Raw genomic sequence first — 21,266 nt, 5'->3', positions numbered from 1 at the left:
TATATATATATATATATATATATATATATATATATATGACACTGGTAGGTTAAAAAAGATATGTAAATACTGAATATAGATAACAGTAGGCAATGAACAGAAGAGAAAAGAAAGTAGAAAGGACATTGAGAAAGAAGAGATAATGAAATGTAATCCCGTTCCCAGTATGTGTGGGAGGGACGGAGGGGGGCAATAGATAAAAGAAATATTATTTGTTTGTATATGAGTGATTAGTTAATAATTGAGCAGAGTTTTGAGATAGGATATGAATACTTGGAATATTGTAAGGTAGAAGCTTGTATTAATAAACTCATATATTAAAAAAAGATAATGAAATGTAATTATAAAAGGACATATAAAATCAGCTTGTAAATGGAGAAGTTAAACTGAATTGATTTATTTTATTTTATTGGCATATGAAATATGGTGACAACTTGTAAGCAAGAATGATATGTGAATTTTTCTAATTTTAACAAAACAAACAAACAAATAAATAAGAAGAAAGCTTAGCTCAGACAATAGCTGCCAGCAAGTAGGCCTATATCTGCAGCCTGCCTTTCTCACTGGCTGGAAGCAGCAAGACACTCTCCCACCCTTATGTTCACATGAGACCGTCCTCACTCCTCTCACCTTAGCCAAGCTGGCAGTGAAGAGCACACACTCAAACAGCTCTCCCATCCGCCTCAGGAATTCATCTACAAATGGCCTCTTCAGTACATAGACCTAGGGGTTAGCATCAGAGGTCAGGAAATGGCATGACAAAAGTACTTATATCTATAACCCACCTTACAGCCAGACTCTACACACTACAAACTCAAACAGGAGATTGCGGTCATGTGTGCCAAAGCATGCAACCACCAGTCATTGGTATAGAATCAAAGGATGGGTAAGGGATGCATATCCCTTTCTCGGATCATTGCTTTTTTCCAACACCACCACCACCACCACCACCACCACCCCACACACAAATCAGGCTGCTTCCTTCAACCTTTTTCAGTCCCCTTTTTTCAGCAACCTTTAGCACAGCTAAGGAATCTGTGACCTTCCAGATGGTGCTAGATTCCAGTTCCCATCAGCCTCACTCAGCATAACCAATGCTCAGGCATGATGGAAAGTGTAGTTGAACAACATTTTGAGGACCCCTGGTTCCTCATCTTTGATGATCTGTGTTTGTTGAACAACATAAATGCAGAGATATGGGGAGATTTCAGTAGCTAACTGGAGCCTTACGTGTATGAGTGTAACATATAATCCAGCCAAAGGTTCAGGAAAAGTCATAACACTGCATTCATTTTGGGAAATGCTTTAGTATGCACAAGAAAACTTGGTACAATTGGACTTACAAAATATCAGTCTAAGCAGCCATTTCACAATCTTTTACATATTGTGTACAAAGAAGGCTCCTCCAAAGCGAGCATCATTGGGTCTCAGAGTCTAGGCCCTACTAGATTTTACCCTTTTCTGGCCCAACAGTCTTCAGCTTTCAGTTGCCTGTAGCTTGGAGACATTATGGGAAAAACTGCACCAAGTTCCTGCTTCTCTTCAGTACTAACATTTTGATTCTTAGCAAAGAACAGAACCTCACTCCTACCAATCAGGCTTTTAAAGGGCACCCCCACCATGGCTACCAGTCTTTTAACATGAGCAAAGTGAAATGCTACAGGCCCAATAAAAGAACACTTTCCTTGCTGGCAGGTAAGGAAATAATTACTCATTAGCTCAAAGCCATCTTCCAAACATAGAAAATCAGATGTGATTCCAGAACTGTATGTTAATAGCTGCCATAGACATTGCAGTGAGCAGTGGAAAACCAATTCCTGAGGGATTCTCATCATCCCTCACCTGGATCCACTTCTTTTTCCTGAGGTGCCCATTGCTGAACTGTTGATCCAAGTGATCCAACCTGGTACCTGTGTGAAAAGGGCCGCCTCCTGAAACAAGTAATCAAGAATAGGCCGTGCTGCCTGGTAACAGCCTATCCTGGATTACTTGAACCAGGCTGAAGCCTTCATAGAATGGTCTTCATTCTCTTCTTTGCAGCATCGGCGTAAGAGAGGTCTTCCTGGCCAGCCAGCCAGATTAACTAACCATTTCCAGAATAGATACCTCAAAACAGGCAAGCAAACAAATAAAGCAAACCACAACTCCCACACTGTAGGTTTACCTGATGGGTTGTTCCTTCTATTTCAACAGGCACTATGAAGTCAGCATTGTTGATGGGCTAAAGAATGGTTTAAAAAGAAAATGTTAATTTTGGTAGTTATTGCTATTCAGGTCTTCCCCTTGCTTCTGTTCCACCCCAGTCTCTGTACATCATTGGAAATCTGCCTCCTCAGCTTCTTCAGGTTTTTCTTAAACCACCATTTTTTATTCAGTATGTTTGCTTCTGTTTCTATTGCAAAACCAGTTTGTACAATTTTAAAATGATGATCACAGTCACTAATACCTGTAGTATTGAATAGTCAGGGGAATAATAGATTGAGTCTCTACTATTTCTGTTTCCAATTGAGAGCTCTTCTGTTCCTTCTAATCTGCTGCTCAGAATTAAAGATCAGATACATTATAAAAATAATTGCTTCTAGAGGTACAATCTGTGTGAAGAGATTTGATGGAGAAAAAAGGAGCTCAAATCCATCTTCCAAACATAGAAAATCAGATGTGAAAATAGAACTGGAAACTGTCATGAATAAACCAGGCTCCTCCTCCATTCCCAGAAGCACTTATTGGACCAGGGACAGCAATCACAAAGCCCTCCAGATGTTATATCCAACCTTAAGTTAGGTAGGACTGGAGACTGACACTGAGGTCATTTATTCAAATGTATTAGTTTTTTAATTTATTTCAAGGATTTATATCCCGCCTTTCTCCCACAATCAGATTCAATAATAATGGGAAGAACTGAGTTGATTCTTCATAAACCAGCATTTCAGCTTCTCATTGCACTGTGCACAAAAACCAGTACACACAATCAAAGTCCAAGCTCTTCTGAGTTTAGAAAATGTAGGGTTCAGAGGGAAAACGATGTAGTTGAGCTACTTTTCTCCAGCCCATAAAGCTCCAATCTCTTTGCAGTCATCTCCCAGAAAACTTTTACCGCTTCATTCACATGCTACTGGAATGCTCAGGAGCTGACCTGCGTCGAACCAGTCCTTTTCCAATTCTCTGCCCTTTTAAATCTTTGCCCAGATATAGAGAGTACAAGACCTGGCCTCCAGAGAAGCTGGTGTTCTCTGGTCATCTCACAAGATCTGAGCCAGCACCTCCGATGCCATTTAATGCTCTAGGTGGTTTTCAAGTAGTATCACTCTGCTGATGGGGAATATCTACAGTGGCATGGGGATGATTTTTAATTGTTTCTCCTTTACTCCTGAACCCACCCAAATCTGATCTGGAAGGCACCTCCCTCAAATCCTAAAACAGATTTGAGTCTGAGGCTACAAGGGAAAGAGGAGAATCACTAAAAAAATCATCCTATTAAGCTGAAAGATACCTCCACTAACTAGTTGAAAACCACACTGGAAACAAGAACAGACAGAACTTCTCATAAAATGTGGAATTAACAGCTTGATTCTGTTGTTAGTCTCTCTCAAGAGTAGACACACTGGGCCAATGGAACTTACATACATGCAGATTTACCAGGTTTCCATCGATTCAATAGGTCTCCAGTTGGGACTATCATTCAGATTTAGTCCAATCTCTTGGAAAGTTTGTTCCACCAAACTATGCAATCCCTCTGAAGTAGAGTGCTAGGTACCTTGTCCCTTCACTTGCCCCTCTCTGCTCTCTTTGTCAGTGTACCTTGCCCCTCCTCTGGAGTGTAGCTACATAGAGGGGGAAATGAGGATTTTTTTGTCCATCTTTTAAGAATTCTACTGCCCCTGATGAAATTTTCCTTCATTTCCCAAATATCTAGCAATGCAGCTAACTTAAGACTTGAGTTGGGCATTTTAGGCTTCCAGAGAAAAGGAGCAGGCAAAGCTACTAAGGGAATGTGAACACATCGAATATAAAGATGTGAATGATTTTCTGCATCTTTTTTCTGTAATGATAGACAAACATTTAAGAACTGAAGGGAAATTTCATATGGTGGGGCAATAGCTTCATTCTCATTGGTGGGGGCAATACTCTCACTTTGGGAGCCAGCATGGTTTAAGTACTGGACTAGGACACTGCAAGACCACAGTTGGAATCCCTGCTCAGTTATGGAAACTCACTGATGATCTTGAGCAAGTCACACTCTCTCAGCCTCAGAGGAAGGCAAAGGGGCAAACCTCTCTAAACAAATTCTGCCAAGAAAGCCCTCATGATAGAGGTGTCACCTTAGGGTTGCCATAAGTGAGAAATAACTTGAAGGCACATAATACAATAAACAACAACTCTCATTTTGTCTCTCATAACTGTTTCTGACCCCATCACATCCCCTCTGAAGAAAGTAGGGAGCATCTCCAGGACTTCACCTTGAAGGAGCTGTGCACTAAGGTTTCATCCAGATCAATCACCACACAAATTCGGCCCTGGTCTTGCTGAGTCACCTCAGGGAGAAGGCATGTCCCAGGAATCTAGAAGAAGAGAGGAAACTTTTGACTACCACTAGGACTGTGAATCATTTTGGTAAGGACATATTTAATAAGCTTCAAGCACTAGGGAAACTTGATATTCAACCCTTTGAAATGGGCTTAATTTAGCAGTTTGTCCATCTTCAGTGCAGAGAAAGACAGGAGGGGTCAAAACAACTAGACAGAGAAAAATATATTTGGTCCCCTACACAGTAACCCTACTTACCCCCCAATAGACAGCCCAGAAACTTGAATACCGTGTAATTTAATGGGTTGTTTCTATTGACATAGATGTTTAGTTTTTTTTAATTGTGTGTTTCATTGGTGCTTTAATTAATTTTACTATATTATATTACACTGGTACCATTGCTGTTAGCTTTCTTGAGCACATTTTGGTGGAAAGGCAGAATGCCATTAATAAATAAGTAAAAATATGAAAAGATGTGGAAGCATTATTCTGATTTGGTGCTTACATAACCCTCAGCAAAGACTCCTCTCTTATTCTCACTGAGGTAATAAAGGCCTTGTATTGAGCCTTTACCACTTTAGTGTCTCACAATAAGCTTTTCTTCTCTAAATTGCTCTTCCACGAACACTGGAAGGCCACCTGAGCTGAACACACTCTTCTGATACAGAAGGGTGCATTTAACAAAAAATGCCAGCATGGCATAGTAATTCGAGTGTTGGACTATGACTGGAGGCCAGGGTTCGATTCCCCACTCAATTTGATTCCCTGCTCAGTGACCTTGGGCAAGTCACACTCTCTCATCCTCCAGGGAAGGCAATGGCAAAGCGCCTCTGAACAAATCATGCCAGGAAAACTCTATGATAAGTTTGCCTTAGGGTTGCCATAAGTAGGAAATTACTTGAAGGCACACAACAACAAACCTCAAAAATGCATTCACCAGGACCTGGCTGCATGAAAGCCACCCTTGAGCGTAGAAAGATACACTATAAATGTGTGCGGTTTTTAAAATCTATCACACAGGAATTGGGGGTGGGGGGGGTGGGAGAGAGAACAGTCCAGACCACACAATAGATTGCAGAGTGTCAACAGCTTCCCATATGTGGAACCTATATAGACAATGTCCCCACAGTGTGGTTGATGCTGTTCCTGGGCTCTACCATTTTCAACTGCAGGATAGGGCTTTCCTTCATGTAGAAAACCAGAGAGCAAGGAAATTTGGAACAGAGTCTTCTCCAGGATATGCTGGCTTTGTATGTGCCAACAGCCCTTCCCTTACCAAACGAGGAAACATTCAGTCATGGGAACCTTTATCTAAAGCTACAAGTTCAAGACCCCAATAATAATTTTACCAAAAGTATGTCTAAATGACACAATTATAGCACTGAAATGTCCTTTTAAGCATTATAGCTCCATTCTACAGATTCCTGGGACTTGTAGTTTGGTGAACAGAACCACCAGGGCTCCCTCCTATGGAATCCTGGGATTGGACATTCAGGAAGGTGCCTTTAGAAACCTCAGCCAGGGCAACCCCTTCTGGTGCCTCCAAGCAAACTACAAATTCCCCAGGAATTCCTAGAAGGCAGCCTATGTGGAATCATTGTGTTATGATTGTGTAGTGCCTAAGGGCCCTAGTATACTTCAGTCTCTTAGCACTATAATTTTTATAACACCAAATTACAAATCCCAGGATTCCACAGGAGGGAGCAATAATGGTGAAAACAGTATCATACTGGTGTTAACACCAAAGTTCGGATACATGCCAGTATCTGCTCTTTGTATGAACTGGGTTATGACAGATTTACGCATGCAGGTGGACGAGAAGAAGGCAGTTCTCTCCCCATTTCCACAGGGCAGTGAGAGAAATTTCCGTAGTAAGCAAAGGACTGCATCCCTCTCTTGCTCATACATATGAACACAAACAGGCATAATCTCACTCTCTCACACATACGAGGACTGTGCATACATTGTACAGCTAATATTTGAACCCTGAGAATCTCAGGTTTCCTCTCGTCCCCTGCTTTCTTCTTCCTCTACTACTACTATGTCGTCTTCTTCTTTTGCCTAAGAACATTTCTTGCCCTCACTGTAGGAAAAATGATCAGGGGAGAGGAACTGCCATAATTAACTTATGATTAAGCATTACTGGAAGGAATTGAAAACAGTGGTACTGGAGGGAACCATGACAAATTTGCTCTATTGGTTTCAATGAGATGTAGCCATGGTTAACTTAGCATCTGCTAAAGTCTAAGGAGTCTACACATTTAAAATACTCCTCATTCCAGCACAATGGAATGTGATCTGGCCACACGTGACTCACAGGAGTTCAGGCTTTTTGTGCCCCTCTGAATAACTCCTTAAGCTCAGCAGGAAAAAACTTCATGTTTTTCCCCCAGAGTATCTGCAGAAGTCCGCAGAAATGCACTATCATATATGTGGCAGTCCATCTGTTTCGCATGCATTCGCATGGTTGTGCATTTTGACAGAGGGAAGGTGAATAGATGCAAATTTGCACAGCCAAGTGGAGATACATAACCATCGATGTGAATGTGCAAAAATGTGCCCCAATTCCCACACTACGCTTGCTTACATGTAGACTAGCCTTCAGAAGCCACAGTTTATAGCCAAAGTCTCCAACTTGGCAAAGTGACCAAATAATGAGCAAACTTAATCACACTTATTCAAATGGGTGGATCTGAAGCTGAGTTGTTCATAGTGAAGAAATGCATATGTGCACACATGTACAAGGTAAAAAGTCCTGATTAAAGAGGAGGCACAGATTTCCCTCCACTTAGGTACAAAAACATACCTGGTAAAACTGGTACTGAAGACACTGCAACAGATCAGACTAAAAGGGGGAAAAAGAGGAGAGCACAGATGTAGGTATCATGAAAAAAAGTGAGATTGCATTGCTACCATCGAAGAACTCAGCAAGCCTTTGGATTTACTCACCACATTTTAAGGAGTAGGATTCTACGGGCTGCTTCACACATGACACAGTTTATGCTCAGGGAGTTTCTTCAGTGTAGGAAGGCTAGTGAGATTTTGTACATGATCAGGTATAAAGGGTGGGCATAAGGTTCAAGCTGGCACAAGTGCTACAAGCATCAAAAGCCTGGACTGAGCTGGTCTGACAACTGCTGCTGAGGAAAAGTGGGGACTGTGGCCAGTTTTTAAAGAGAAAGGTTCCATGATGCATCTCTGAATGGGAGTCCTGCCATATATCTGTTTGTTAATTCTAAGTGTATGGGGATAACCATACACTTGGGGAATTATACTTTGCACATGAGGAGATGCACTCTTCTTTATTATACAACTTCAAATCTGTTTCTTTTTTCTACAGGGAAGGGGAGACATATCCACACAAAAATATATGCTTAAACATCCAGTGTGGCATAATGGTTTGAGTGCTGGACTACAACTCAGGGTTGATTCCCCACTTGGCCATGAAAACCAATGGGTGTTCTCAGTCTCAGGAGAAGGTAATGGCAAGCCATCTCTGAACAAATCTTGCCAAGAAAACCCATGATAGGCTTGCCTTAGGGTCACCATAAGTTGAAAACAACTTGAAGGTACAAAACAACAACAACAAAAAGGAGAGATGGGACTAAAAAAACCATAGCCTAGAATAGTTATGTTTTTGTACAGCAACTTCTCCAAACCTCTGTGCCACATGGCTAGTCACCAGATTAGCCGAAGGAGTCTAGGAAAGGTAGCTTGAAATGTAACTTTCCCAAGCACTGATAAATACAGTTGACCCATTCCGGAACCCCACCCCCAGTGAAAATGGAGACTTGCTGATATTCAAGCCCCAAAGGCTTGAATGAGGTATGTGCCCCCAAAGCATGTGTGGGGCATGTGCTGCAAGGGCACGCCCCACTGAAATTAACGGAAGTCACCCCTCCATGAATATTCAAGACCATGGATCTCAAGTCCACGAGAACGGAGGGGTGACTGTACTAACAGTGCCTGTAAGAGGCTTTATTTCTACTTATACTGCAGTATAAAAAATAGATCTATTCTAGAACACTAATATTTGCATTTCACTTTATATATTCAATCACATCCTAATTAGTCATAGCTTCCCAGTCCACATACAAACAGGGAAATACACAAATGTGCAACCATGAAGAACTCTGCTATTATGTGGGTTTTGCCTTGTCTTCTAAAGAGTAGCCCATTCTGTGGAAACTGGTAATGTGTGAAACAGCTCTAGAAGTGGTTGTCTCCAATCCAAATCAGTAAGTCTGTGCTGAAGGCAATTCATAATTGAACAAGAGGGATCCATTTACATGTAAAAGGACTAGCATAGGTTATTATGAACATGGATCAGTGGGAGGGGGGGTCTACTTGCTTGCTATTAAAGGAGTTAGATATAGATGGGGGAAAGTCATAAGCAAGAGTCAGTTACACACACAGATGCTCATACACAGCAAGACAATTCAGTGGCTGCAGATCTAGGAGAGATTTTATATCCTGTGGGATACAAATATGTACTGTTGGAACAGAGAAAGGATTTGCGGAAAAGCAGCTCAAGCTTTGCTAGTTCTGCCCATTATGACTCTCTGAGGCGATCACTGCATCAGTGGTTGCTTACCTTGGCAATGGTGTTGGTCTCCTCCTTGTGTGAACCATGTTCTCCACCACCAAGGGCTGGCTGCCCAACATCCTGTGCTCTGAGGCAACAGAAGAGAGCCTTGAAGATATTCCGGCCACGAGGCTTCTTTGGGGAGGATTTGGACACCAAGACTGAAAATGAAACAAAAAAAGGGGAAAACTTCCATAAGACTTGTTATATTCACACAGAGCTAAGACACGGGAAAAGGTTTTGTCTTAAACACCAACTCTTCTTCCTGAGTAGGTAGACAAGTTTTCAGGGGAAAAAGCAGTTTAAGTGAAGCTTTGTTCAGGATCTGGAAGGTGGTGACTGCTGTTGGAGGCAGCAGCAAATTCCTTTACTGATCCTTTTTTGAGCATACTATGAGGCAGCCAGGAAACCCTACATGCACATTCACCCTCTCCAAATTGTACCATATAGGAAGATGCATATTCCACCCTGTGTGTGCCAACTGCCAGCGCCAGCAGACAAGTGTACATAACTCTTGGCTATTTTTTACTTACATATGCAGTACTTTTGCTTCTACAGTTATCATGCATTTTATTGAATGGCATAGGATTTTTAACGAGAAGGGATTTAACCATCTTTATAAACATCGCATCTTGAGCTGCCATGTTTTATAAGCAGCTGTTTTAAGATGCGAAGCCTAACATCATCTCCTTTTAAAAGCCCAACAAACCCTCCACCGTTTCAGAAGATACCTTCCCTTTTAAAGACTTTGGGAACTGGACTGGAAACCGATGGCATGCATCTGGAATATGGCCAGGTGAATTTTCCAGACCTCTGTGTGTAATCTTTGTTACAGAAGCCCTTTGTTACAGCAGCCTGATACACAAGTCACCTTTACTGAACACTGTGCAATTCTTAATATAATGGATGAATATAACAATGGTAGACAGCCCAAGTTTCAGTTCCATGTTTGCATCCCCTGACCACCCCACATGGTCTCCTTCCCAAATGTATCCACTTTCATGGAACACTTAAGACTCAGGCCCCACTACCTCTCGACAGTATTAAGGTATTCAATATCCTCTCCAGCAATTATCATAAAACTGCCAATGCCAGAGACAAGCCTTGATTGTAAGTGCAAACATCATGACAAGCCATAGTTTAGACAAGACAGATTTTGTAAGACAACAACAAACCATGACTTCAGATTGCATTTTGTGGCTTCCTAACAAGCACTGTTATCAGACTTGATTTCAGCAAATCACTTTATGGCTTGTTATAATATATGAATAGTCTATATAAATGAAGAATTTCCTGATGTTATTTTGCACAGTTTATTGTTAGTGCTTGCTAGCTCACATAATTTATTCTGTGATTGCTTATCAGGAGAGAGGGAAGAATCTAATAGTGTCTCCTAACACCTGAGGAGGCCACGTTCAGTACAGAGAATACACAGTTCTAAGAGGACTAAGGTTTGCAAGGCTAAAGAGAGACTGTAGGATGGGGTTCAAGAGGAACAGCTAAAAAAAGAAGGTGGGAGAGTTAAAACGCAAGGGAGGGATATCAGCACAGATGGCTTCAAACGTGAGATGCTTCACAGATACCAACAGGAATTGGTTCTAAGCAGTTCTGTCAGTTTTGCTTCTCTGCCAGTGCCGAGTGATGCCTCCATCAAAGGAAATCATTGACATACCGGTAGGTTTCAACAGCTCTTAACAATTTATATATAGGAATGGCAATTTCTGGTTTAGAGACAGTCCATCTTGTGTTGCAAAGGTCTACCTCTAAGCAACCTGACTTCTGCCACTTTTCAGATCAAGGAATAGCACCTCAAACTCTCAAATTGCCCTCCCCACCTACATTCATCTGAAGCCAAAAACAAATACTACTCTCCATTCATGCTGTCAGTGGCACCTAAGCAGTTTGTTGTTGTTTCTGACTTATGAGAACCCTAAGGTGAATCTATTGCGGGGTTTTCTTTGCAAGATATGTTCCGAGGGGGTATATTTGTTTTTATTGTTACTGGCTGCCAAGTCTGTTTCTTGTTTACTATTATTCCTTCGTTCATTGTAACAGATAGTTTTATTATTATGCTTGTTTGCTGCTTCAGACACTCTAGCCAGCCTCCTTTGTTTGATTTGTTCTTGGATTCTGGGATTTGTAGTCCCCAAAAGAAACTTTCCCAAACTATGCTCTTGGACTTTCCCTTTTTGTTTGTTTCAGACAATCAAGCCCTGAGCCTACAAATTAAAAGTTATAACATCCCTATGTTGGGAACCCTTAAAAGGTTCTATGGAAGGATAAGGGACTGTGCAAAATCTTCTCTGATGCTAAAGACAACTTTTAGTCCAAACCTTGGAGTAGTTTGGGCACCAACTCCCAGAATGGGAGCCATGCTGGCTGGGCCATTCTGGAAAATGGAATCGAAATGCAGACATTTTCTGAACTCTGTGATAGCTCTGCTCATGATCTGCTTTCATTGGAAGCTTCAAGCAGCCTCAGCTACACATAAAGCAATTTCAACTAGATCCTTTTAAAAGAAATGAAATTTTTCCCATTTCAAGTGTCATCCTTTTCCAGCTCCTTCCTCTGAGCTGCAGAGAATAATAATAATAATAATATGCTTTATTTATATACCGCTCTTCCGAGACGATCAAAGCGGTTCACAGAATCATTTAAAAATTTCACATCATAAAAGGCAAACATCACAGTATATCTATCAATAAAAACCAATAAAAACCAAACATCAAGTAAACCAAACATGGAATCTATCAATTGCAATTAGCCATTTGTATCGGGGGGACAGTATAAGGAGTCCGAAGGAAGTGCTAATCGGAAGAGGTGGGTCTTTAAAGCCTTTTTGAAGGCATCCAATGTAGAGGTCATACAAAGCTCTTCTGGAAGTTTATTCCAGTACATTGGTGCAGCTGATGAAAATGTTCTCTGGTGAATTGCTGCTAGTCTCACCTTAGGGTGTACTAATAAATAAATCAGTCTGCAGTCACAACGGTACAACGGTTGGAAAATGGAAGCCTTAGTTCTCTCTGTTAATAGATGTTTTATCCATAAAGACATGTAATCATGGATAGGAGGCATTATTATTGCAAAGCATTCCGCAAGTCAGCCATGACCAGTGGAGAAAGCAATTCCTTTTGTTAATGTGAAGCCAGTAGCCTGTTAAATAATGTGGAGACTGAGAGAAATCTCACTGCAATGCAGAGGATTTACCATCAGGTGGCAATGCAAGTCTACCAAATCTACAGTGTACGTTGTATTGCTGTCACCACCACTAAAGTAAGGTTAGAACTGGGTTACACACAAACACACCCTGCAGGGATCTGCTAACTGAAGAGGAAAGGAGAGGAACCAAGGAGAAGGATGCACAAATATGCATTTAACTGTGGCCGCTGAGCCTATTCATTGCAGACAGAACAATAAGGTTTCCGTTGGAAAGAAAGCTGGAGGATTTTGCAAGGAGCCCTCCCAAGGCAGCCCTTTCACCTGAGATCTGCTAGCAGAAAAAATGTACAGTGGGGTTTGGTTTCAGTAGCTTCAATGGATACCAAGTTCCAACAGGTTTGAGCCAGGGTTAAAATCAGATTAGACTGTATTGTAACTCCCAAAAATTGAATTCCTCAAGCATCCCTACCACTGAAGATCATTAGGTACATTCACCCATGTCAAGCATCCAGTGACCACATTCATGCAGAGGAAAACATGAAGAGTCCAAAGTCTGAACTAGCAAATCTAGAGTTTAAGCCACATCTCTGGATTTAGGCCTCATCTCTACGAATGAGGTGGTTGACTGTATCACTTCAAAGAGCACGTAGATTATCATGGTTTGGAATGCTATCCTAAAGCAATAAGTCCCCTTTAATAGATAACCGCTGCAGGAAAATATGTTAATTTTCTATTTGCTACCTAGAAAAAAAAGGAGCAACAACAAGGCTTTGTACTGCAGAGATAAAAGCGCCCCCCATCACCTTTATATTCTACATCTTCCACCCTAGGATCACACATGCTCAAATCCAGAACAACTTGTCCACACATTCACGCCCCAGCTTCTTCCGAAGGCCATTGCAGAACATCCAGAAAGAAAGACAGAACGAACACACAGAAGCTGCTCATCTGAGGGCAAAGGCATTCCCTCCTGGCTCTGGGCTTGGTTAATGATAAACAAGCTGTTTGCACTGTCTGGAAATTCAAAGGGCTTTGTACTACTAATTGAGCAAGTGGGTGGGAAGAGATGGGAGATGAAGTCCTGTGAAACGGGGAGGCCATCTTCCAACTCTTGCTAACCAACTTGAGTAGGCACACTTGCTTGATAAATTTAACTTTTTAAACTTCCATGTACCATTTTGGCTTGGAGATTCTGGGAGCTGTAGTCCAAGAAAGTACCTTCCCTGGGTTCTGAATTTAACACACATAGGCAGTGGGAAATTAGGATTTGTGTCTGTCTGTCTGTCTTAAACCCACCAATGTAGACCACTGCTTCTGTCTCTCATCCGGATGCAGAAAATAAAGATCTTCTGATTTGTTTTTTGGAATTGAAGACTCTCCCCTTGCCCTTAGCATGGCTCAGGTCAATTAGCAAGAGATGGAAGATGTAGGCTTAGCCATGCTAAAAGCTAGCATAATGTAGTGTTTGAGCACTGGACTATGATTTTGGAGACTGGGGTTCAAATCTCAGCTCAATGTAAACCCATGGGGTGACCTTGGGCAAGTCACACTCTCTGAGCCTCAGAGGATGGCAATGGCAAACCCTCTCTGAAGAAATGTGCCAAGAAAACCCCATGACAGGTTTGCCTTAGAACTGCCATACATTGGAAATGAAGACACATAATAAGAAGCATGGCAGGAACGTAGCTAGGATTTTAGGAAAGGGGGGGGGGTCCAGACTAAGTGCCACCATTATAATGGGGCTTGGGTGCGGCAGCGCAGCAGCACACACCATTCATTTTTCTAATGGAAGGGGGGGTCCAGACCCCAAGAACCCACCCCGGCTACGTCCCTGAGCATGGCTCTTACAGAACCACCGCACCCTCTTCTGGAAGAGAACCCTTGTGATGATAGAATGCCTAAGAGAACCTCAGCAGAACTTTGCCATTGTGCTGGACTATAACCCCCATCATCCCCCAGCCAGCACAGCTTTATGTTCAGAGGTGGTGGGTATTCTAAACCAACACATCTGGGAGGCATTAGGTTGGGGAAAAGCTGAGCTGAACCATGTGTTTTCCTTTTTTTTCCCCTTCCTCTTCACAGCAGGCCTTCCTTTCATTTTTAATGTCTCCTCAATCCCTAGAGCTGAAAAGGAAAGGCTACAGCAATGCAACTCATTAGCAGTGGAGCAAAATATGGAAGGAATGTCTTCCCTTCCCTTCCTCCTCCTTCTTCTCTCCCTCCACCCCACGATGCCCTTGCCAGCTGTCAGGAGCAGCTGAGTTACATCTGCTGCAAATACAGCCAACAAGCAAGGCTGCAGGAACCTCAGAGCCAAGTTCAAAACAAAGGCTAGAGAGACAGACAGACTTCCAGTCCCCCTCCAGTGCTGAGACCCACCCTGCAGGATTCAGAACAGGACAAAGCGGGAAAACCCAGAGGCTGCTGGTGGTTCTGTACCATCTCCTATGCACAACCTGGGGAGTGGAGGATTTACTGGAACACACTGTTTGGTGGCAGCAGAAGGGGTTTGCTTAGAAAGAGAGCTGCAATGGGGAGGGGGATTACTATTCTAAGCATCTGGGGCCAGGTAACCTGAATTATGTATGCCCCAGGCAATCTGTTCTGCAACCTGTACAAATAAAGAGCATTTGCATGCACACTAAAAGACATCTTTCTTTCTTTCTCGCTCTACATTTTTTGCAGAATTTTTTTGGCTTCTGTTTGCCACAGAGAGGAGCAAAAAGGAATACTGTAAATGACACAGACCCACTCTGGAGACAGAGTGAGGATAACACAGGCAGTTGACCTTAACATTAGGTATCTGTGTTTTCTGTCTTATTACAATCTCCACATGAAAGCAGAGTCTCTGTAGGAGATCCTCTGAATACATTTCCTTCCTCTATTTTTGTTTTCCTTCCACTCATAAGGCCTGTTGAAACTGTTTTTGTATGTGTATGTGATAGAAACAGGGCATACATTTACTAAGTGAATGAAATTCAAGAACACATAATGCACCCAGTCCCTGCCTTGAGCAGACAGGATGGGGCGAGAACTGTGTGTTGCTGGACTGCAATTCCCATTCTCTCATGGCTATGCTGGTCAGGGCTACTGGGAGTGGTAGTCTCCCAAATAGCTGTAGGCCACACTTTGCTCAGTCATCCGATTACAAAAGGAGAGTGAGGCTGCATCCACACTGCAGTAATAATGCAGTTTGACACCACTTTAACTGCCATGACTCAATGCAATTGGATTTGGGGAAGTGTAGTTTAGTGGGGCACCAGAGGTCTCTGACAGAGAAGGCTAAATGTCTCACAAAACTACAATTCCCACAATTCCATAGCACTCAGCCATGGCCATTAAAGTGATGTCAAACTGGATTGTTTCTGCAGTGCGGATACAGCCTGAAAAACAAATAGCATAAACAATTTTTTTTAAAAAATGTTATTGAATTCATCACACGTGAGATTTTGCAAGGCGCTGCTCTCAAATCTTAATTCTACTATTGTTATCCAACCTTGATTCAATCTTGACCCATGACAACCCTGTAGATGAGACATCCCCAAGATTCCTTGTCCTCCACTGCTCTGCTCAAATCCTGCAAATTCATACACTTGACCTCTTTTATAGAGTCCATCCATCTGGCATGCAGCCTTCCTCTCTTCTACTTCCTTCCACCTTTCCTAGCATTATTGTTTTCTCCAATGAGATGTGCCTTCTCATAATGTGACCAAAGTACAACAGCCTTCTCTGAAGATGCCAGCCACAGATACTGGCGAAACGTCAGGAAGAAAATCTTCTAGAACATTGGCCACATAGCCCAAAAAACCCACAAAAAACTATGGATGCCGGCCATGAAAGCCTTCGACTACAACAGCCTTGTCTAGTCATCTTAGCTTCAAAAGAGATTCCTGGTTTGATGTGTTCTAGCACCCATTTGTTTGGCTGCTTGTCTGTCCATGGTATCCTCAGCAATCTTCTCCAGCAACACATTTCAAATGAATTGGTTTTCTTCCTATTTGCTTTCTTAACTGTCCAGCTATCACATCCAAAAATAGTAATAGGGAATACAATGGCTTTTATGATTCTAACTTTTGTGCTCAGAAGTATATCTTTTCTATACATGAGGTTTAAAAATGGGGGGAGGGGGAGGCCCAAGATTCTCAAGGTGGTGATTTCCCCATCCATCATGGGGGTGTCCTATGGTTTCTTTCACATTTGCAAAGAATTTCAGAAGCCTCTGCATCCAATGCTTTTGCCAGAGAAAGCACAGCAATTCAGTGTGTATTTGAAACTGCTGTTTATCCTTGTAGATGCTAGGGCTGTGTACACAAAGCCTGGTCACGCAAGGGGCAACTCCTTTGACACTTGTGGCAAAAGACCTTGGAAACGTTAGGCTTTGAGGATTACAATTCCCCAAACCCCCAGACAGTATGCTCTTGGTGAAATTCTGGGAACAGTAATCCCCAATCTCAGATCTTTCCAATATCTGTAGCAATGGAGTATAATTTCTCAAGCAGAGAGAGGGGGGAAAGCACTTTGGGAAGGAGCAGACAGTTACTAGGCGGGGAGGAGGAAATCGTCTCCTTGACTGCTCCCAGTTTCCTTTTCCCGTGATTCAGGAAGCGCACCATGCTACAGCTCCATCCCGACAGCCTAGAATAGTTTTATATGCTTCTCTTTTGTGCCAGTGTTGGACTCAAAAAGCAAAAGGCTCTCCAGTACCGGAATAGTTGGTTCACCCTACAGTCCCAACATGAATCACTGGGCCTCATGTCTCTTTAGCCCTCTATGGTAGAGTTTATTTCTAAACCACTGAGATGTCATCAGCACACATTTGTGCAACAGAACTGGGAAGGACCCAGTGTCAGCACAGCAAAGAAAAGCCAGAATGATATAGCGCTCTAACCAGGGGTGCATCTACACTGTAGAAATAATGCAGTTTGACACCACTTTAACTGCTGTAGCTCCATCCTGTGGAATCCTGGGATTTGCAGTTTTACAAGGTTTTCAGCTTTCTCTGCAAGAGTGCTGTTGCTTCACAAATATCAAAACCCCTGGATTCTGTAGGATAGAGCTGTGGCAGTTAAAAGTGGTGTCAAACTGTATTATTTCTGAAGCATACATGCATCCTAGGGCTGTGGGAGACTAGGGTTTGAATCCCTGCTCAGTCATACTAACCCACTGGATGGCCTTGGGCAAATCCCACTCTCTCAGCCTCAGATGAAGGAAAAGGCAAACCCCCTCTGAGTAAAGCTTGCTAAAAAAAAAACCCTCATGATAGGTTTCCTGTACGTCAAACTGAACTAAATGGAAGATAACAACAACAACAACAACAACAACCACTAAGGATGAGTAAATGTTTATGCATTTCACCGATACTATTTTCTTCAGAGAGCCAGTGTTGCATACTGGCTTGAGCATTGGACTATGAGTCTGGAGAACACGGTTCAAACCCCTGCTCATGCATGGAAACCCACTGGGTGACCCTGGGCAAGTCACATTCTCTCAGCTTCAGAAGATGGCGATGGCAAATCCCCTCTGAAGAAACTTGCCAAGAAAACCCTATGATAGGTTTGTCATAAGTCGGCAATGACTTGAAAGCACACAATACCACGTTTTCCTCAGATCTTGGATATGTTACTTCTCTGGGCATGCTGACTCAGGGGGATTCTGGGACTTATCACCCCAAACTGTAATGTTTCCAAGATCTGGAGCACATTAACATATTATTCTACTTTAACTGCCATGTCAACGTCCTATGGAACCTGGCACTTCTAGTTTGGTTGGAGGTACCATAGGAGCTCCCTGGCTGGGAATTCTAAATGCCCCTTCCTACACTACCAATCCCAAGATTCCACAGGAATGTAGCCATGACAGTTAAAGGGAAATAATGCTATAATTGTGCAGTGTAAATAGACCCTGGATTTTAAATCTGCATGAAAAACTTTCTAAGCTTTCTCTCTAAAGACCTCTATAAACACTAGTAGGATTCTTTCTTTCTTTCTTTCTTTCCTTCCTTTCCTTCCTTCCTTCCTTCCTTCCTTCCCTCCCTCCCTTTTCTCTTTTATACAGTACAAGGATTTTGTATTTTATTATTTCTGGATTCCTGTTCTAGTTCTTGACTTTTAAAAGTGTTTTGGGTGACAATGACCTTTTGGTTCTACCTTGGGAATGTGAAGAATCAAAAGGCAGGATACAAATGAAACTATTGATACTACAGTACTGCTAATAATAAAATATTGAAAAAATCTTAAAAGTCTTAAGAAAATGTGAATTATTTCTCTAGGTTAAACTTAAACTTTTTCTCCAAAACATTTTGATTTCATGTGGTCAGTTCCCATCTTCACAGGCTTCCTCTCATAAACTAGCTCAAAACAGCCAGCTAGGTGTCCTTCAGACATTGTGATGTCGAAGGCTTTCACAGTTGGCATCCATAGTTTTTTGTGGGTTTTTCAAGCTATGTCGCCATGTTCTGGAAGAGTTTATTCCTAATGTTTTGCTAGCATCTGTGGCTGGCATCTTCACAGATGCTACATCTTTTCTGAAGATAGCGCTTTATAAATAAAGGATAATAATAATAATAATAATAATAATAATAATAATAATAATAATAATGCCAACCACTGATGCAGGCAAAAACGTCAGGAATAAACTCTTCCAGAACATGTCCCCCAAACCCCACAAAAAACCTGAGGACATTGTTGGACAACACAACTCCTTCCATCTCCAGCCAGAATGGCTGAAAGGAGTGTTACTCCAACACAACAGGGGAGAGGGGGAGGACTGGCACCAGGTTGAGGAAAACTGCCCAAAAGCTGTCTAAAATCTGCCCCACAGTTCCGAATTTGCATTACTATGAAACCAAGCAGGACAAAAGTGTCAAGCAAGACAGCTGGGAGTGGGGCGGGTACACACTGCTCCATTCTTGAATGCCCCCAGGAAAAGACAGCAGTTATGATACTGAAAAGTGGTTGGGAATGGGTGAGGGGGAAAAGACTGAGATCATAAATTGTACAGTATTTAAATTTTTGCTTCAGGGTGAGCAATCTGTTCAGTACCAGCAGCCAACTTGGAAATATATTAATGGACTAAAGAGGCAAACCTAATGTTTTTATGTGTGTGTAATTAAGGTATGACTTCAATTAACTTTAGGAGATAGCCAAACTTCTTAGATGGCACACACAAGATGCTGTTCCTACGCACCTCTTGCTTCCAAATGGTTGCCCTCAAAATATAACAAATAATCCTGTTTTGCCTCAGTTCTTGGAAGAATACCTCTTCTCTTTCGTTCTTGATCTCCCTTTCTTTTTTGCTTCAAATATAGAATAAAACACATGTTCATGCATACACTGTTTTATGTAAATGTATTTGGAACCAGAAAGACTTCAAAATTTATCTGAATGCAAGAATCAGGATGTTTGGGGTGTGAATGGGATGATTCATAAGAGTGCTCCTGAAGAGGGGAGAGACCACATGGAGAGGGGTTTCCCTCTCATTATTCACAGGGTGAAGTGATCTTGGCAATCCCACCTCACTGCACGGTAAATCCACAAGACAAAAATAGTCACCGGCTGGCTCATCAGAGCTGGAGTCACCCATTATATCTACACTGAAGCAATGCTGACATAAGGCAACAGGACTCAAGCCTTTTCATACCCAAGGGCTCCTGCCTGCCAAGACTAAGGTGTGTCTACATCTTGCATTACCTGGTTTGGAACTGTCCCTGAGCCATTGGCAGCTGCTCCCCGATTCCAGGAAGACAAGAAAGTATTGTAGCCAATGGACACAAATACGGTGCTGGTCCCTGACACACTGGAAAGGAATAATTGCCCATTCTTCATGTCAGATAGTCTGAGCACCACACACTAGAGCAGTGTTCTCAAACTTTGGTCCTCCAGATGTTTTGGACTTCAACTCCCAGATGCCCTAGAAAGTTTGGCCAACAATCAGGAATTCTGAAAGCTGAAGTACAAAATATCTGGAGAACCAAAGTTTGGAAACCAATGCACTAAAGAGTTCTAAAGTGAGACCAAGCCTTAGACCATACTATTATCATTGTGAAGTGTGAATCAACCCTAAAAGGCTTGCAGCTGGAGATGTGCATTCACACACAGCCTCTCCCATCATCCAACCACTGCTGCTGGAAAAACAGTGATCTTGGAAACCAAGGAACAGCCTTCCCTGCAGCCTAGTTGATCAGCAGAGAAAGCAGAGGTCCTTCCAGCATGGAGGCCACACAGGGAATGGCCAGCACTTTTCCCAAGAGCAGAGATTGTGATCCCATGATTGTAGGGAGTTGATCTGCTGAACAAAATGAGGCTACGGATGTATAGAATCAAGACCTCCATTTTACCTTCCTGTGGAGAACCTCCCCCACTTCACTTGCCCATGATCAGTTGCATGCAGACATGGCAGTCGATCTGGCTAAGTCATACCTGCCCATTAGGCCAGGGCAATTAAAGTGGTCCCAAACTGGATTATTTCTGCAGTATGTTTTGGACCTAAATTACAATATCAATATAACTTGGTCATGTTTAGATTCCTGCAAAACAGGAATTAATTATAAGTAACTAGCTCTTGGGACTAGTTATCTAGAAGCTCTGATTCACCTAGAGAGTGAATTCCCATCCCTCGTACTGAATCAAGCCACTGATTCAGTTATCTCCATGTTGCCCACACTGTTAGCAGCTCCTCAGGGTCTTAAGCAAAGGTTTTTCCACAAGCCCTACTGGAATATCTGGCGTTTGAATGTGCAGCCTTCTGCATACAAAGGCATATGCTTTTCCAGAAAGCTATGATCCTTACATATGGTCTTGAATACGGCACAGCAGTGCATTTAAAACAGAGGCTCCCAAGCAACTTCAGCCAAAGATTGATTTCAAACTGTTCCTTTTTCTCCTCTGTTCCCACAAAACCTGTCCAGCACACATCTATATTTTATATACAATCTTCCCCTCTCATACAACTGGGAGGATGCTCTCCTGAATCAACTGCCATCATGTAGCAGAGCAAGAGA

General features: G+C 42.3%; 1 protein-coding gene across 4 annotated transcripts in view; it reads right to left on the bottom strand.

Annotated features, from left to right (window-relative positions):
* The window catches only part of CTDSP2 (CTD small phosphatase 2), a 71,828-nt gene that overhangs the window by 8,374 nt on the left and 42,188 nt on the right, over positions 1 to 21,266 (bottom strand). The window contains exons 1-6 of one of the 4 annotated variants that reach the window (XM_042447985.1): positions 13,072 to 13,203; positions 9,119 to 9,270; positions 7,331 to 7,369; positions 4,458 to 4,559; positions 2,165 to 2,221; positions 631 to 723 (exon numbers count right to left, since the gene is read on the bottom strand). In XM_042447985.1, the coding sequence (XP_042303919.1) occupies positions 631 to 723; positions 2,165 to 2,221; positions 4,458 to 4,559; positions 7,331 to 7,369; positions 9,119 to 9,270; positions 13,072 to 13,138 (510 nt within the window). In that variant the 5' untranslated portion in view covers positions 13,139 to 13,203. Of the gene's footprint in view, positions 1 to 630; positions 724 to 2,164; positions 2,222 to 4,457; positions 4,560 to 7,330; positions 7,370 to 9,118; positions 9,271 to 13,071; positions 13,204 to 21,266 lie in introns of those variants that run through there. The other 3 variants (XM_042447984.1, XM_042447987.1, XM_042447986.1) reach the window with 3 other exon arrangements.

The sequence above is a fragment of the Sceloporus undulatus genome, chromosome 2, assembly GCF_019175285.1.
Source record: "Sceloporus undulatus isolate JIND9_A2432 ecotype Alabama chromosome 2, SceUnd_v1.1, whole genome shotgun sequence".
NCBI classification, from domain to species: domain Eukaryota; kingdom Metazoa; phylum Chordata; class Lepidosauria; order Squamata; family Phrynosomatidae; genus Sceloporus; species Sceloporus undulatus.
The sequence above is the reverse complement of the archived record's forward strand: the minus strand, read 5'-3'. Positions and strand labels throughout refer to the sequence as shown.